Genomic DNA, 19,366 nt, shown 5'->3' on the forward strand with positions numbered 1-19,366 from the left:
AAAAAAAAACTTGACGGGCATCATCGCAGTATGTTGGTTCATGTTTATTTCAAGTTTCATGAAATTCTACCAAGTAGTTACTGAGAAATGGCTGCGGACGGACGGACGGACGGACGGACTGACTGACGGACTGACGGACGGACAACGCCATTTCAATACCCCCTCCCGATTTCATCGGCGGGGGATAATAAATAAATGATTTTAAGAACTTTATTCAACAAGGTTTATTAGCAGTTTACAAAACATGATAATATTTACAGTCGTCGAATTCAATGTCGGTGGGTGGTGTTGTTATAAAATTACAAATTGGCCTATTCTGAAATTTTATTCAGTGTAAGTCTAGTCTAGAGGTCCTGTAATCAATAAACATGCACTTAATATTATGTATTGTATTATCATTGTGTTTGGTTATATGGCGCCAAACAGGACTACAAACCGCGTCCCCAAAGTATTCATAATGGATGTCATTCAAGTCAACAGCTATTTGATTTGAAGTTTGAAGAAAAAACTCCATTTACAGATAAAATGGAAGAAAATATGACATTTCTAAATGTAAGGAACAAGTTTTATATTTGTATTGTATGTTGAGTGTTCTTTTGCCACACGTAAAGAGCGCATGCGCATTAAAATCAAAACACCCGGTAAAACATCAGGGTAACCATTAGCATTGTAAAAAGGTCTATATACGATCCCGACCTAAATCAAGTTGTTTGGTTGTATAAAAGCTTGACAGTTTCATCTCTTTAAAATGATTTGTGTTTTGAGCGGTTAATTATAATATGGTCTCCTATTATAAATGGGTATTTCATTTTACAACAATCCAGCATTAAGTATTACGCTGAGACATTTTCAATAATATGCCACTTCCTTTATACTTGAAAAATCCATTCATCACCTTTTTTAGTTAAATTAGCTTATAACAATAAACATTAGGTCCATTGCGAAATAAATTTGTATATCTTATATATTATCTACCTCGGCTACTCTTTTCTAATGAGGGTTGTGATAAAAGCGGTCAGTTTCCCTTTTAATACTGAGCATCAAGCAATGTATCATATGGCACAAATCTCTCACGTCATTGTGAACCCATAGTCTCTCACACCAAAAGCAAACGCTCTTCTAAAAGGCTAGGTACCGAGGCATACTTCCGAATTATACATAAGTACAAAATAATATTTTCGTCCTTTCGTATACTTAATCAGGTCAACCCGTATAATAGTAATGAAGGTCGAAATTAAACTTTTTTTAGCGTTTGGTGATTCAGATCGGACAAAAATACACAAAAAATGATGACGTTTACCGAAGGAAATAAAGTTTTTGCCAAACCAAAAAAGTTGCAATTAGTTTTCTTGTAAATTTTTTAGTTGCAGACAATGATTTTCCGAAAGGCATAAGAATAAAATGTGTGAACGGTGCTATGGCATCTAATAAGATTGATATGAAGCATGGCTTCATGAAAAGTATTATCAAAAATCAAGTAGACAGGTAGCTTTATCATGTTTATTATTTCTTGGATGCTTAGTCTTCTTAGTCCGACACATTGATCCTTCCGAAAATTTGAACTTGCAACTATTTCTTGCTTCCAGATAATATGAAATAAGGCAAAGCCTCAAAAGCGAGCTCAAAGAAATCAGGTTTTGCTAAAAATATAAGATACATCATTTCTCAGGTCCCAGAAAAGTCATTATTAAAAGGGAAAGTAGATAAGAAAGAATTAGCAAAAGACTTAAGGTCAAATGTGAAGCAAAAATGGCAGAGAAGATATGAAAACACAGAAGGTAATGAAAGATTTATGGAGATTTTTCCAACAGTACAGGCAAGAAAACCATAATATGAAAAAGGCAAAGCCTCTGAGCGAGCGTAGCTTAAACGGCAAAGAAACTATTCACTGCTTAAAACAATTCCGAGAACCTATTCACTTGAAAAGAAACAAAATTTTAGTGTCTTTATACCTGTAACAGCGAATATTATACGTTGCAAAAGTTATGGAAAGCCGGTGTCACGGTGACGTCATTACCTGTTTGTGGCTTTCTTATGGCTTTATGCTTATTTATGACATTTTATCCCATTTTCTGGCCAATGCTTGATCTTTTAAAAGAAAATCATATTTTTTTCTACCAACTGGAAATCTTTCTTGCATTATTTTTGAGTGATGGATAATATTCAGCAATCAAATGAAGTTCTGTATTCACTGCCAACAAAGCATTTCTGTGAGCCTGTCCTCTAGGGACACGCACTTTGTAAAATAAAAGCAAAATTGAAATTATTTTCATAACATAACTTTTTTAAAAATAAAGACACCGAATGAACATAGAGATTGTAACTCAAATATAAAATAAAATAAAAAAAAAATCCCGACTTTGACGGAAGTAGAACAAAATGGCGGCACCCAAAATGGCGGCGCCCAGACGAGAGGAAAATTTTTCAGCTACATCACTTTGCCCCATTCGGCACACCTTTGTTATATTCGCCTACACATTGCCGTAAGGCGAGCTACGCGCTCGCAGTTGCGCTTTGCGCAATTGCTCGCGAGCTACGCTCGCTATAATTCTGAAAGAAGGCTAGAATGTATTATAAATCAGCTTATAACAGGACACTCCCATCTGAATAGTCATATGTCGAAAAATATTACAGGATGTTCAAGAGACGTGTCCAAATTGTGACAAAGTAGAGACAACCAGACACTTCATATTTGAATGTCCAGAATATGAAACACAGAGAAAGAAACTAGAAACAGAAGTTGAAGAGGCTTCAAACAGACTAGGGCTGTCATTGATTGGGTCTTAGGCATATCGGCGAAACCGATATATCAGAAGACAAATATCGACGATACATCGATATATCGATTATTAAGTTAGATTAACAACTATTTGCCGTATGCATACTATTTACCTTCTGTAAATGCTATTTTTAGTTTTATTGCTTACTTTTCATATTACTGTTTGATTGTGTTGTATTTTTTTTTATGAAATAAAAGAAATAAATAAAAATTAATAAAATCTTTCATTTTTATTTTGCCTTCACTTCTCTTTTGGATTTACCCAAATTTACAACTTTGTGAACTTTATAGTTTTTGAGGGTCTGAGTGTTTATCTGGATAGTTTTTTCTCTCTGTAAAATATCGATTTTTGAAAATGGGAATCGATAATCGATCGACAAAAAAATATCGTTGATATATCGATATCGTTTCTATCGATGACAGCCCTAAAACAGACACAGTAAACCGGTGGCAGACATAAACCTGAAAGTTCTGATAGGCAATGTAGAGGGGAGGAGGGAGTTTGGGGCAGAAATTCAGAAGCTGTTTCAGCAATTTATTAAAGACACTGGAAGATTTTAAAAATTAAAGCGACCAACTTCACACAGTGACTTATTAAGTGTTAAGTATACATAGAGAATAATTTCCACAAAGAGAAAAATATACACCCAGGGACTATTGTCAGCTGTATAATGACATAAAGGAAAAACAACAACAACAACAACAAAAGTCACAAATTAGCTATATAGCTAAATCTAGCTATATATAGCTAGAAATAGCTATAAAACCAATAACAATTGTTCAGTATATGTCAGTATCAAATATAAAACAGTCAATATCCCATCCAAATGGTTTATAACACAAAAGACAATCACGCAGTACGGAGATCTATGCAGTTTCAGTTTGAATACATGTTGTGAATTTCTGCGATATATAAGTCATTACAGAATTTGTGACACATGCTTCAATGAATTATCGCAAAATATTGCTGCATTTAATGAAAATATGACCGCAAAAAGATCTTGGTTTTCTGTTATTGTCTTTCATCTTATAAACCATTGGGACACGATTATGACCATTTTGCATTTGATTTTGACATATTTTCCATTATTGTTATTGGTCTTATCCTTTTTTTTTTTTATTAACTTATAGCTAGATTTAGCTATATAGCTATTTTGTGACTTTTCTGGGACCTGTTTATATGTAACAAAGAAACTATTCACTACTCAAAAGAATCCGTGAGAACCTTTTCACTTGAAAAGAAAGTCTACATTTAGTGTCATCATACCTGTAAGCAGCGAAATTTATGGGAAGCTGGTGTTCCATTTTCTGGCCAATATTTGATCTTTTAAAAGAAAATAGTATATTTTTCAAACACCTCGAAAACTTTCTTGCATTATTTTTTGAGTGGTGAATAATTTTCAGCAATGGAATGAAGTTCTGTATTCACTGCGGAGAGAAGTACTTCCTATCAAGACCTGTCCGCAGGGTGTGCTTTTTAACAACTTCCGACGAAACTTTTAAAATCCATCACCAAGTGTGAAAGTATACTTGCGTTACCGTAAAGCTAGATTCTTCGAGCTCGCTATAAGGCATATTTTGGCAAACAATTTGACAGTTGAAAAACAGTACAAAGAAAATATTCATTAGGGGGAGTGTATATCTGTACAACATTCATGTTGATTGGCAGTGGCTAGGGGTCTAGTAACCGGACATTTAGACCCAGAGTCATGAGGTCCGTGACCCCCTATACGGGTTGTCTAGAGGTCAGGTAATCTGATTAAGGTTTAGAATGCATCAACCATTGGCAACATGCGATTTTATAGTCACAATAATAAGACGGTCAGATTTTTTTATATTTGTGACGGGCAGTCTTACCGTCAAAACCTGGAAGGACCAAAATAATGGAGGATAAATCACAGTACACAGTCATGTAAGTTATTGGTTTTATCACTTGTGCAAAGGCTGTGTAGACATGCTGTAAACATTAATCATGTACAGTACATACACCGATTTAAAGTACCAGATATTTCTTAATTTTGGCAATTATTTCATAAATTTTACATAAATCAATGAGGAATTGAATCCCCTTTTGAAACATGTAAGTATTTGAATTTTTGGCCAATTCTTGACAGCATGTAAAGTGTTGGCAGCGATGAAAATTTCAGCAGAAATTTCCTGCACTATTTTGGTCTTTTGAGTGTTTGACGCGAGTGGAGATATTGCCTATAAAGAAAAGAATTGATATTTCCTAGGACCACATCAAATTTGTTGGATTAGCATTGTGATGCCTACAATTATCAGACATCATTACATGTTGAATAACTTGTGCACAATTTATTGAATTAAAAACATAATAACATGATGCTATTTTGTTTTTCTTAAAGCCCTGCTCTGCGGCTTTTCAATTTTTTTTGTGTGTATGCAACCCATGATTACAATAGGTAACAGTTAACGGCCACACCACACTTTAGCACGTAAAACCACAGGTATTTTATATAGAATTTTATTCTATTTTGACAGGCGTCACTGTTCATAGTCAGGATTTTCATGCTTTTTCAGTGACAAATTAAGGTTAAAAGGTAGGACTGGAGCAGGTCTTTAATTTTTAGCTCACCTGTCACATAGTGACAAGGTGATCTTTTGTGATCACCCTTCTCCCGTCGTCTGTGCGTCAGTTCGTCAACAATTTCTTGTCTGCAAGATAGTGGTTTCATTTATGATTTTATCTTAACCAAACTTGCACACAACTTGTATCACCATAAGATCTCGGCTGCTTTCTTGAACTGGCCAGATCCCATTAGCTATTTTGACCTTCGTTGTCTGCACAATAGCAGCTTTATTTCAGGGGCGGCGAAATCTGATTTTGACTTGCTTGTCTGTTTTTAGCTGGACTATTCGAAGAATAGTCTAGCTATTCTACTCACCCTGGCGTCGGCGTCACACCTTGGTTAAGTTTTTGCATGCAAGTACATACAGCCATCAATTAAAGGCATATAGCTTTGAAACTTATTTTTTCTTTTTCTAGGTCAATTACCAACCTCTCTGGGTCAAGTCCCATAACTCTGACATGTATTTTGAGCAAATTATGCCCCCTTTTGGACTTAGAAAATTTTGGTTAAAGTTTTACATGCAAGTCTCTATCTCCAAAACTAATGCAGATATTGATTTGAAACTTCACATGTGTCTTCGGGGTTATAAAACTAGTTGATAGCAGCAAGTCCCATAACTCTGACTTTCATTTTGGTCAAATTATGCCCCCTTTTGGACTTGGAAAATTCTGGTTAAAGTTTTGCGTGCAAGTACATACAGCTATTTCTTAAAGGCATATAGATTTGAAACTTATTTTTTCTTTTTCTAGATCAATTACCAACCTCACTGGGTCAAGACCCATAACTCTGACATGTATTTTGAGCAAATTATGCCCCCTTTTAGACTTAGTAAATTCTGGTTAAAGTTTTACATGCAAGTTACTATCTCCAAAACTAATGCAGATATTGATTTGGAACTTCACATGTGTCTTCAGGGTTATAAATCTAGTTGATAGCAGCAAGTCCCATAACTCTGACCTTCATTTTGGCCAAATTATGTCCCCTTTTGGACTTAGCAAATTCTGTTAAAGTTTTGCGTGCAAGTACATACAGCTATTACTAAAAGGCATATAGATTTGAAACTTATTTTTTCTTTTTCTAGATCAATTACTAACCTCACTGGATCAAGTCCCATAACTCTGGCATGTATTTTGGGCAAATTATGCCCCCTTTTGGACTTCGAAAATTCTGGTTAAAGTTTTACATGCAAGTTTCTATCTCCAAAACTAATACAGATACTGAATTGAAACTTCACATGTGCCTTCGGGGTTATAAAACTAGTTGACAGCAGCAAGTCCCATAACTGATATGCATTTTGGTCAAATTATTCCCCCTTTTGAACTTAAAACTCTTTTGATATTTAACCTTTTTGGGTAATATTTTCCTGCTTCTGGGACAATATTTCGAATAGTCGAGCTTGGCTGTCTTACGGACAGCTCTTGTTATCAATTGCTATTTTGTACTTGTCCGTATGATAGTTGTATAGAAAATTCTTGTCAAATTTCACTTGTCTGTACAAGCTTTGGGACAACCTGGGCAATACGGACAATTCAATTTGCTGCCCCTGTATTTATGATTTGATTTTTACCAAACTTGCACACAACTTGTATCACCATAAGCCTTATGGCATAAGGTCTTGGTTCCTTTCTTGAACTGGCCAGATTCCATTATGGGTTCCAAAGTTATGGCCCCTGAAAGGGCCAGAATTAGCTATTTTGGCCTTGTCTGCACAATAGTAGCTTCATTTATGATTTTATTTTAACCAAACTTGAACACAACTTTCTTAAACTGGCCAGATTCCATTATGGGTTCCAGGGTGATGGCCCCTGAAAGGGCCAGAATTAGCTATTTTGACCTTGTCTGCACAATAGCAGCTTCATTTATGATTTGAATTTAATCAAACTTGCACAAAACTTGTGTCACCATAAGATCTCATTTCCTTTCTTGAACCGGCCAGATCCCATAATGGGTTCCAGAGTAATGGCCCCTGAAAGGGCCAAAATTAGCTATTTTGACCTTGTCTGTGCAATAGCAGCTTCGTTTATGATTTGATTTTAACCAAACTTACACACAACTTGTATCACCACAAGATCTTGGTTCCTTTCTTGAACTGGCCAGATTCCAACATGGGTTCTAGAGTTATGGCCCCTTAAAGGTCCAAAATTTGCTATTTTGGCTTTTGCAGCCATATGGAGACTTCATTTATGGTTTGATTTGATACAAACTTCCAAAATATCTTCAACAACAATAAATCTTGGATTCCATGACGGATCTGTCAGATCCAGTCGTAGGTTCCAGAGTTATTTTATATCTGATTACCTCCCCTGATTGTAATCAAAATGGATTATCAGTAATTACTTATAGGACTTATTTGAAATTTCATTATTGTCATTAGTTGGACTGAGACAATCAGGGTAGATAACTATGGACTGATTTTATGTCAAATTACCTCCCATTATTTCAAATTTAAATGGGTATATCTCCATATTTAATGAAGATACTGATCTGAAATTTCATTTATGTCAAAAAAGCTTATCTAAATTTACGTATGTATACAGTATGTTTGAACTTTAATTGTATTGATAACAAAAATAATTGGCATGACCTTTCAGGCGTAACATTTACGAAAATAATCTGCATCACTGTCATGCAAATAACAAAAACAATTATTAACATTTTTTCACTTTGCAAGACCAGAGTTATGGCCCTTGATTTAGCAAAAAAATGTGTGAGTGTCCCATGTTTATCAAAATGTATTTGACCTAGAGTCATAAAAGATTAGGACATTAATATATACGTTCATGTTGCATGTGAAGTTGTGCACCTAGTGTTCTCTTTTGGATTTCACTCAGCTAGGCCAGAGTTATGGTCCTTTACCTAGTGAAAAATACACATATTGACATAAAATGCTTGTGTTGCATATACCTTAAAAATATTTTACCTAGAGTCATGAAACCATGTACAGTGAGTGACAGGAGTGGGGGGGGGGGGGGGGGGGGCACCTGTGTCCTATGGATGCACCCCTAGTTTTAACTTTGTGTGTATTCTAATTTGGTTGAGATTTGTGCAAGAAACAAAAAGATCTATTACATACAGGTAGATCCCTATTAGAAATGTATGTTTTCTGAATCAAAAGGCAAGTTTTAAAACTTTGCGTAGCTTTTGAATTCATTTATTTCACAGAAATTCAAATAGAGGGAATAACATTTTTTTTTTATTCCTTATTTATTTATTACAGCTAAATATATAATCGTTAATGAAATTTATAACAAATATAATACTACTGGTCTTATATTTATATCATTACTTCTGCTAAGTATGTTTATCAAACTTATACTTATGCTAAAAACCTTGAAAATATTCAGCAATATCATGTTCTCAATAGTGAACATAATTATAAATACATTTCACATAAATAAAAGCACAGCAAAAATGCATTTTATTCCCAAGATAAAATTCTTCACCTCTATTTTCCATGCAGCATGAAAAGTATGCAAATTGTGTTTCTTCTACAAGATCTATCTATATTCATGTTTAAAAGAATTTCATTATAGCTGTGAATAACTTTGGGACTAACTGATTATTCTTTATTTTGTTTTTAACACTCCTAAGGCTTCTGTGTGAAATTTGAAAGGCATAGCTCAGGTAACTTCTGCTCTAATTAAGCTGGACTTTTACTCAGTGTCATAATTTTTGCCAATGGATTGTACTGAAATATATTTAAACAGATTGCTTCATTTATTTTATGTAGATTTCTATTTTCACCCAGAAATCATAAGAAGTGTCATATTTCAAGTAAAGTGTTATAGATAATAAGTACAAACTTACACAAAGAAATTAAGATGATGAACCGTCCAGTGCGACATTTTATATGGCCTAGAAGGTACACTTTTTTTTTGTTTCAAGATATATTTTTAGAACTTGTCAGACTGGTTGATAAAAAGAAACCCGGTAGATACTGTGATTTGTGTCCAAGATCATGTAAGGAAGAAGTGGCAAAAACTGGTAATCCTTGTTAGAATAATCCAGGCATAATTATTTGTTCAATTACTGTATGTTTATAACATAATGTTTCATTTTCAGGGACAACTATGACAAGGAGGTAAAAGCAAGCAAACAGAACAAGAGGAACCATTTTACGTTCAATAACCGACCAAAACGGCCTGATGCACAGAGATACATCCCTCCAAAACCTGAAGACTGGGACCAACCAGAACAGAATTCTTCTGAAGGTATTTGCTGAATAAAATGTTGATGACCTTTGATTGAGATAATGGTATCTCAGATATACCTGTAATGATTGATTATGTAGAGTTTTATAACTATAGAACTGTAGATAATGATGCTCTGTTGTGTATCAGAATTGTCTTTAACTTTTACTCTGCTAAATTTCTAAGATGGATGGTTCCATAATTCATTTTGGACTGTACCACGTATTATTCAAAGGGGTGTGTACTGAAAATTTACTGACTGAATAGCAAACAGTGCAGACCATGATTAGCCTGCATGGATGTTCAGGCTGATCTTGGTCTGCACTGGTTGCAAAGGCAGAATCACTTTCTGCCAGCAGGCTAAAGGTTAAAGGTGTACTATGAAGGTTGATACAGGACTAGAAGTAATGTGTCTTTGTCCATGTCATAATTATTTATCGTATTTTTGGTTGTGTGTTTATCCCGCCACCAAAGTTACAAGTGTATTTTTGACAATCATATGGCATCTTTATTTTATTCTGAATCACATCCAAAGGATGTTCATGTGCTACACAAAATAGTCCCATTCATGAACAATGCAGATGAATTACCAATGAACAAGTAGTTCTTATTCAACCTGTATCCACTCACACTGACCATTTAGATTATATAAGATCTATCAATGATAAGGTATTCCAGCCCATGGTTAGTACTTACATCACAAGCTAGGTCTGGCAGAGTTCATCTTAGATATGAGGCACATTAAATTTGTATTTGTTTCTCATTCATGTATATTCATAGACAGGCATTTTAACAGAAAATAAATCTACCAAAAACCCGCAACCATCAGACATTTTAAGGCTTTGATTATCAGAATTACTTCAAGCTGTGTGCTAGTTCAGTTTTGATGACATTGGCAAATATTATTTTTTAAGCTGTTTTGTATCAAAGGTATCTAGAACCAAATTTCATATTTGAATGTTAGTTATAAACTTATAATTACTACATATAGTTTATGTACACATAAAATTATTAAGTTTATTAATCCCCTGTGTGTTATAGAAATGGCCTCTGTCCGTTTGTCTGTCCTTAACATTTCTTTTCTCCTCCGTATCTCCTAAACCCTTGAAGGATTTTCATGAAACTTGGGTCAAATGATCACCTCATCAAGACAATGTGCAGAACTCATGTCAGCCATGTCAGCTCAAGATCAAGGTCACAACTCGAGGTCAAAGGTTTGAGCCTTCCATTTTGTGTCCGCTCTGTATGTTCTAAACTGCTTGATGGATAATCATGAAACTTGGGTCAAATGATCACCTCATCAAGACAATGTGCAGAACCCATGAGACAGCCATGTCGGCTCAAGGTCAAGGTCACAGCTCTGTGTCAAATTTTTGAGCCGTCCATTTTGTGTCCGCTTTGTGTCTCCTAAACCCCTTGATGGATAATATTTAAACTTGGGTCAAATGATCACCTCATCAAGACGATGTGCAGAATCCATTAGTCAGCCATGGCAGCTCAAGGTCAAAGTCACAACTCAAGGTCAGAGGTTTGAGCCTTCCATTTTATATTTGCTCTGTATCTATTAAACCTCTTGAAGGATTTTAATATGACTTGGCTATACTATTCCCCTTATCAAGACAATTTGCAGAATTCAAAATTCACAAATGTTTAATGGTTCCACCCAATACCATCAACCATTTCACTGTCCATAACAGTGGCAGGAGATATAGCTGTCTCTTGTATACCGCATATTTAACAGTACATTGTTCTATGTATTAGGTTTGATATAGTGCACACATAAAACATGTATACAGTATATATGTACTACCACTAAAAATCACTAAAAAGTTTTTTGTATATCAATTAACTATTACTGCTTGACATTTAGTTATGAAGATGTACATGCACAGTTAATTCACATTTAGCAGAGTTAAATAAATGCATTTGGTACAGATACATTTGAAATAGAGGCCAAGTGGTTAAGGTCGCTGACTTCAAATCACTTGCTCCTCATCAATATGGGTTCAAGCCTCACTCGGGGCATTGAATTCTTCATGTGAGAAAGCCATTTTAAGCCATCCAGCTGGCTTACGGAAGGTCGATGGTTCTACCCAGGTGCCTGCTTATGATGAAATAATGCACAGAGTGGCACCTATAATTGTGTCAATGCAACGTTAAACCCAACAAAAAAACATTTGAAGTAAATTTCTGAAGATGAATATTTTATTCATGGGACAAGATGCCCTTCTTTTACCCTTTACCTCCATTTTGTGTGCAGAGAATAATGTATTAGTATTTTGTTCCAGATGATGATATGCCAAAAACCTTGTTCCGTTTTGAGTTTGAAGACAAAGATGGAAAAATTTACAAGCAGTATGTGAAAGAGGTATGTATTACTTGCTTACAACTGTTTATGATCTCTCCTGAACCTTGAATGATAATCACTGTTTGGCAGAGTTGACATAATTATACTCCCAGAAATGCAGGGGGGGGGGGGGGGGGGGTCAGTTTAGACAAAATGTGTACACTAAAATTATTGATATTTGAGAGATTTTTCACACTTTAAAGTGGGGTTCAATCATACACCTAATCACATGGATAGATGAGCAGGACCTATTTTCTTTGGACATTGATAAAGGGAGGGGCATCCATGCTCTTTATGTCTTCCCCATAAGTTTTTAGAACAAATGTCTTACTTTTAAAAAGTTACTATTGAAAATTCACTCTCTTGATCATCATAAAGTAGACTTGCATGATATATTTTATCTGGGATGGGTCACCTATACCATCTCTGCCTGAAAACTTACTAACTCTTTAGTCTTCTTTTTTTTAAGGTCAAAGTTAGCCTCCACTCTCCCACCTATTCCAAAATAAAAATTAAACCAAAGACACTTCCACATTCATAAAGGATTCTAGCAAAACTTCATACTCGTGGTAAAAGAAGGTGGGGCATCCATACCCCCAAGGTGTACCCACTCCATACTTGAATAAAAAAAGTCATAAGGGCCATTTTAGGCATTGCAGGGTTATATGCCCCTTCACTTTAACAAACTCTTCTTTTCTCTGACAAATGAGTATTTAAGGGTATTAATCACATTGTGATAGCTCTGAAGACTGAAAGTTATTTAGGTAACTGCCAAATGTTAAATATTATGATACCATTCCAGATTTGATTTCAGTATCATTACTGTTTTTTCAGGGAGTGAAAGCAGAGGTGTTGGCAATGAGAATGGGTTATGACAGGAATTTGAGTAAAGGAATGATCAAAGCCCTGGAACAAAGATTGCAGGATGAGATTGACAGAAGAACAAAGTCATGACACAACCCAATATCCGACCTCAAAACCTTGGAATAGTATTCACTGCCTCAGCCGCTTGTGTGCCAAGTCATTCAACTTTGAAACCTCACAATGTATTAACTGATAACAACTGCATGTTTTAGAATATGTCAAGTTACAATAGTTAGTTAAAACTGTGTGTGCCAAGGATATTATTAGTTTCGCTTTGCAATTTTTGTACAGTAACATTGGAGAAAATTTCTTTTAGCGATTTGTACTTTCTAATTTGTTATTTATATTTCTAAAATACAGCTGAGTAAAGGTTGGTTGCCAATCAGTCTTTTTGTTCAATAATAAGTATTTCACTTTCAGAGTCAATACAACAATGATGAGTTTGAACACCAATTATTTTAGAACAGACTGATATTACATATTTCTACAGTTGTACGATTTTTTTTTCATTTTGTGTTGTATATTTTGTCAGTGTATTTAAATACTTTTACCATTTTTTTTCTTACTACTTTTTTACATTTTTTATAGTTTGGTAGAATCTGAATATCAGGTCTGATGTATTTTAAGGGTTGTTTCTAATCAAAATTTTAGAAGAAGTTCTGTAATTCTTGAATACTGTTGAGAGTGCTGGCAAATCTGACATGACATTATGCTTTGTAGGATTTTTATCACACAATTTATGATTAGGTATTTAACACTTTCAGCTCTAAGATGTTAATAGTTGGATACAAATATATCTTAGCCTGATGCACATACTTCTGAATTTTCCAGTAGTCAGTATTTATGTTTTTATGCCCCTGAAGGGAGGCATATTAGTTTTCAACTGTCCGTCCGTTCCTTAGTTCGTTCCTTCGTCACAACGTTAACTTTTTGCATGAAGGCTTTTTACTTGCACCCAGGACCTTCAAACTTCACTTGCTGATAGTACTTATTGAGTACACGACCCCTACTGACTTTGGGGTCACCAGGTCAAAGGTCAAGGTCACAGGGGCCAATGTTAACTTTTTGCATAAAGGCACTTTACTCACGAACCGCTGCACCCAGGACCTTCAAACTTCACATGCCGATAGTACTTATTGAGTTCATGACCCCTATTGACTTTGGGGTCACCAGGTCAAAGGTCAAGGTCACCAGGTCAAAGGTCAAGGCGCTGCGGGGGCATGAATCTGGTTGCCGTTACTTTGAGACTATAGAAGTATTTTGAGCAGTTTTATTTGTTTTTATTACATTGTAGAGGAATACAAATCATATTTATGTGTTCCTACAGTAAATCAAATAGAAATGAAACCAAATATACAAGTGTCAGTGTTTCTTTAACCATTTAGTGATCTAAAATTGATGGTCATTTGAAACATTTTCATTTTTATTTTCAAACAGGGAAATATACATCAGTCAGGGCCCGCACTGGCCATTAAATGGCTGTAGCCGATTAAAGAAAAGCTATTAAAATCATATAAAAGTATGTTTAAAATTGCAATATGGACCATCAAATTTGTAGCCAAATTGAAAAATTTGTAGCCAAAGTGGCATTTTATTAGCCATTGCCCTAATGGCAGAACGGGCCCTGTCAGTAAAATGTGAACAGAACATTGAGACATTTAGTGTTTCTTCTTCACTATGAATTGTTGATGTAGAAATATTTTGGACATTTCAGAGTTTATTTATGGTTACTATGAGAAATGTTAAATGTCAGTTTTGGTAATACAGGTATGTGTAAATATTCCTAGCTTGGTAATTATTTATTATTATTTACCTTTAAAAGGTCACAGTTATGGAACATTTTTGTACCAAAAATAAAGCACTAAGATAATCAGTGGTAAAATGTCATAAAATTAGGGCTGGGACGATTTCAAAATTTTGAAACCGGTTAATCTTTTGTATGAAATCGAACCGAACCGGTTAATCGGCCGCCATACTGAAAATGCTGTTTTCTTTCCTGACGACGGTATCAAGTTACTTCCAGCAGCTGATTACATTAGGAACTTACGAACTTTATCCTGTGCAAACAATGTGATAATAAGTCATATTTTGGTGTATTTTATTCTACACATATCACCGACAGGCAAATCTGAGACTTTTGACTATGTTCAATGTGTTTTAGCGGAAATATACTGTGGGTCTGTGCTTGTCAAAGAAATGTTTAAAGCACAATTCATGATGTTTATTGTTTGAGAGCGAATAGCGGTTTTGCAAAATTGAAACCGGTTTCACCAAGTAATCGAATCAGATCCGATTAACCAAGTAATCGTCCCAGTCCTACATAAAATGTTGCTTACTTGTGATTTGATGCCTTTAAAGTAACTTTTACTTCAATGAATTTGTTTTCTATACATTTTAAAAATTTATTATTTTGTTGAAGTACATGTATAGCTTTTTGTCTTTCAAAATTTTTATTTATGTTTTTGAGTTATTAACTCTTTAAGCTCACTCAGTGTTCCCCACTTTGTAACCCCCATTTTGTATCCTCTGTTGTTTTCAATATATTATTATGCTCTGGTTATATACATATCTAAAAAAAGGTTTTGCAGACAGACTAGGTAAGAGCATTCAATTTCATTTATGAACCAGCAGGGTTTTAACTTTTGATTTACGTAATGACTAATTTTACAGTACAACATAATGTGTGCTTAATTTTTCACAGTTCTTCAATTCTCAATTGAGAGTCCTTACATTGCTGCATATTTTATTTTAAAATTTTGAATTATTTGACATTAAAACCTATCCATTGTCAAAATTAACCTTAATACACAGTATATACCAGATTGTAGGTATTAAATATTTATGCTGCCTGTATAACAGATACCAGGCATTATTCTAGGTTTTCTGTATAGTATATTATATTTCATTACACCGTCACTTCCACTTAATAACTACCTTAAACACATGTCACTTATCATTTTAGTGAGAAGCAGGATGCCTTCCTTTAAAAACCATGTTGATCTATTTATTTACTATGGATAACTTACATGTTTGTCAAACAACTTAATGCTTATATTTCAAGAGAAGTAAGACACGTCATTTAGTTTAACAGAAGTAGGTAAAGATCTGATAACAAAGTTTATGAGGTGGATGAGATTTTGCTAATTATTTCCCTTGCTCAATATACTCACTCTACCTGTAAGAACTTTTACAGTAATATATCTTCTAGAAGTTTGTACACTCATTTTCCTACAGTAATATATCTTCTAGAAGTTTGTACACTCATTTTCCTACAGTAATATATCTTCTAGAAGTTTGTACACTCATTTTCCTACAGTAATATATCTTCTAGAAGTTTGTACACTCATTTTCCTACAGTAATATATCTTTTAGAAGTTTGTACACTCATTTACAGTAATATAACTGCTAGAAGTTTGTACACTCATTTTCCTACAGTATTATATCTGCTAGAAGTTTGTACACTCATTCTACTTGTAATATATCTTCTAGAAGTTTGTACACTCATTTTCCTACAGTAATATATCTTCTAGAAGTTTGTACACTCATTATCCTACAGTAATATATCTTCTAGAAGTTAGTACACTCATTTTACTTGTAACATATCTTTTAGAAGTTAGTACACTCATTTTCCTACAGTAATATATCTGCTAGAACTTAGTACCTTGTTCTTGTGAAAGCTGTTACATTAGAATAACTGCTGGAAGTGTAAAGTGTTGTGGTATTTGTGTAATTTTGTTAGTGAATATTTTGCATGACACTTGCAATGAATTGTATATACATTTTATTTATACACCTTAATTACGGTTAGACTGTAATGAAGTATTTATCAATTGAGCCGTGCCATGACAAAACCAACATAGTGGGTGTGTGACCAGCATGGATCCAGACCAGCCTGCGCATCTGCGCAGTCTGGTCAGGATCCATGCTGTTCGCTAACAGTTTCTCCAATACCAATAGGCTTTAAAAGCGAACAGCATGGAGCCTGACCAGACTGCGCGGATGCGCAGGCTGGTCTGGATCCATGCTGGTCACACACCCACTATGTTGGTTTTCCCATGGCACGGCTCAATTTAAGAATTTGTATGGACCTTGGTTTGTATTTTATTCGGGTCTCAACTGGTTTGCTTTTTATTTAGGCAAATAGTGGTACTTTATTATATATTTATTGTTTAGAGTAAAAATAGATACAACTTTTTAATACAAGTTTACATACTCCTAAATTTTACATGTTAGTTGTAGTGTCAATGCTATGCATTTATTTGTAAGAAGTATCATGTTGAACTGACGAAATAAAATAATCTACTGCAGTGGTTTTTCTACTTTTCTTTTCTTACTTGCATGGTCCTCTTCTAGTTATCCCCCGACGAAAGTCGGAGGGATATAGTTTTGGCGTTGTCCGTCCTTCCGTCTGTCTTTCTGTCCGTTCGTCCTTCCATCCGTCCGGAGCCATATCTAGGAAATGGTTGGGAATATTTATTTAAAACTTCATATACTTGTTCACCACTATGAGTTCTTGTGGCCCGTCAAGTTTCAGTCAAATTGCCCAAGTAACACCAGAGTTATGGCCCTTAGAAGTTTCTAGTGTTAACTATATAGGGTACTATAAATATGGCAATTTATGCATCATAACTTTTGATATATTTGACCTTGAACTATGAAACTTTAACAGAATTTAGAGCACTATAGTGTGGTTGTGCACACACAATTTCGTATGGATTTCTTTTGTAACTGCAGAGTTATTGCCCTTTAATTGTCTAAAAATCCACATATTTGTACATAACAAACTTGCCATTTGGCAGAATTTCATTAAATTTCTTTCATTCTTTTCTGTGAACATTTATTATAAACATGTGAAGTTGCGCACCCACACCTGGTCGCCCACTTGCCTTGGTCACCCAGGGTGACCCCAGGGTCAATATTGACCCCACCCCAGGGGTCACTTGATTTTACATAGGAAAATCTTTAAAAATTTTCTTCTCAAAAACCAGAAGCCCTAGAGCTGAGATATTTGACTTGTAGCATTGCCTAGTGGACCTCTACTAAAGTTGTTCAAATCATGACCCCGGGGTCAAAATTGACCCCGCCCCATGGGTCACTTGATTTTACATAGGAAAATCTTCAAAAAATTTCTAAAAATAAACCAGAAGGCCTAGAGCTTAGATATTTCACATGTAGCATTGCCTAGTAGACCTCTACAAAATTTGTTCAAATCATGACCCCCGGGGTCAAAATTGACCCCGCTTCAGGGGTCACTTGATTTTACATAGGAAAATCTTCAAAAATTTTCTAAAAATAAACCAGAAGGCCTAGATCTTAGGTATTTGACATGTAGCATTGCCTAATAGACTTCTACAAAATTTGTTCAAATCATGACCCCCAGGGTCAAAATGACCCCGCCCCATGGGGTTACTTCATTGTACATAAAAAAAACTTCAAAATTTTCTACAAATAAACCAGAAGGCCTAGAGCTTAGATATTTCACATGTAGCATTGCCTAGTGGACCTCTACAAAATTTGTTCAAATCATGACCCCTGGGTCAAAATTGACCCCGCTCCAGGGGTCACTTGATTTTACATAGGAAAATCTTCAAAAAAATTCTAAAAATAAACTAGAAGGCCTAGAGCTTAGATATTTGACATGTAGCATTGCCTAGTAGACTTCTACAAAATTTGTTCAAATCAGGACCCCCGGGGTCAAATTGACCCCGCCCCATGGGGTTACTTGATTGTACATAGAAAAATCTTCAAAATATTCTAAAAATAAACCAGAAGGCCTAGAGCTTAGATATTTGACAGGTAGCATTGCCTAGTGGACCTCTATAAAACTGGTTCAAATCTTGACCCCCCAGGGTCAAATTGACCCAGCCCCAGGGGTTACTTGATTGTACATAGGGAAATCTTCATAAATTTGCTAAAAATAAACCAGAAGGCCTAGATCTTAGATATTTGATATGTAACATTTCCTAGTAGACTTCTACAAACTTTGTTCTAATCATGACCCCCGGGGTAAAATTGGCCCCGCCCCAGGGGTTACTTGATTGTACATCGGAAAATCTTCCAAAAAAATTCTAAAAATTATCAGTTTGACATTAGAAACATGTAGCTCATATTACTCTGGTGAGCGATCCAGGGTCATCATGACCGTCTTGTTTTTCATTTTTAATTTTCCATCAATATAATCAACATGTGAAATTTTGTTTCCTCTCCCGTTCCCCCGCACCCCCACACCCTTAAAAAATAAAGATATATCCATATATATATTTCCATTCCTTTTTTTTTAAATGTTCAAACCTTCAACATGTTAAGTTGTGACTGCACAAGCTTGCCCTCAGTCATGTTCAAGATATCTTACCAGTGTTCTCATAAGGACATCTGTTTTTTTTAAGTTCAAATGTACATGTTAAACAACAACACCTGTTGCCAAACCACTCAAAGACAATATTTCGTTCCAGTTAAACTTCAAGCTCATATTTCAATTAACTGCATTTAATTTTAAAAGCTAAGCTTATTACAGTAAGCATATCCCATTCAAAATAAATTCTTGAGTCAGGATCAAAGTATCATACATTTATTATGTACTCTTTAATTAAACATT

The 19,366-nt window shown here is 35.0% G+C and overlaps 1 protein-coding gene across 3 annotated transcripts; it reads left to right on the plus strand.

Annotated features, from left to right (window-relative positions):
* Positions 1 to 1,268: 1,268 nt before the first annotated feature.
* LOC123564390 (UPF0561 protein C2orf68 homolog) lies at positions 1,269 to 17,078 on the plus strand. Of its 3 annotated transcripts, none has more exons than XM_045357936.2 (4): positions 1,269 to 1,485; positions 9,433 to 9,581; positions 11,849 to 11,928; positions 12,742 to 17,078. In XM_045357936.2, the coding sequence occupies exons 1-4, from the start codon at positions 1,418 to 1,420 to the stop codon at positions 12,859 to 12,861; spliced, it is 417 nt and encodes a 138-aa protein (XP_045213871.1). In that variant the 5' UTR covers positions 1,269 to 1,417; the 3' UTR covers positions 12,862 to 17,078. The 3 variants fall into 3 exon arrangements, with proteins under 3 accessions (XP_045213871.1, XP_045213872.1, XP_045213873.1); XM_045357937.2 differs by lacking the exon at positions 1,269 to 1,485 and adding an exon at positions 2,942 to 4,529; XM_045357938.2 differs by lacking the exon at positions 1,269 to 1,485 and adding an exon at positions 4,560 to 4,691.
* Positions 17,079 to 19,366: the final 2,288 nt, after the last annotated feature.

Source organism: Mercenaria mercenaria, chromosome 2 (assembly GCF_021730395.1).
Source record: "Mercenaria mercenaria strain notata chromosome 2, MADL_Memer_1, whole genome shotgun sequence".
Lineage (NCBI taxonomy): Eukaryota > Metazoa > Mollusca > Bivalvia > Venerida > Veneridae > Mercenaria > Mercenaria mercenaria.

Coding starts and splice junctions, on each gene's coding strand:
- LOC123564390 (XM_045357936.2), top strand. CDS start 1,418: ATGGCATCTAATAAGATTGATATGAAGCATGGCTTCATGAAAAGTATT. Junction 1,486..9,432: donor ATCAAAAATCAAGTAGACAG/GTAGCTTTATCA, acceptor TTTCATTTTCAG/GGACAACTATGACAAGGAGG. Junction 9,582..11,848: donor AGAACAGAATTCTTCTGAAG/GTATTTGCTGAA, acceptor ATTTTGTTCCAG/ATGATGATATGCCAAAAACC.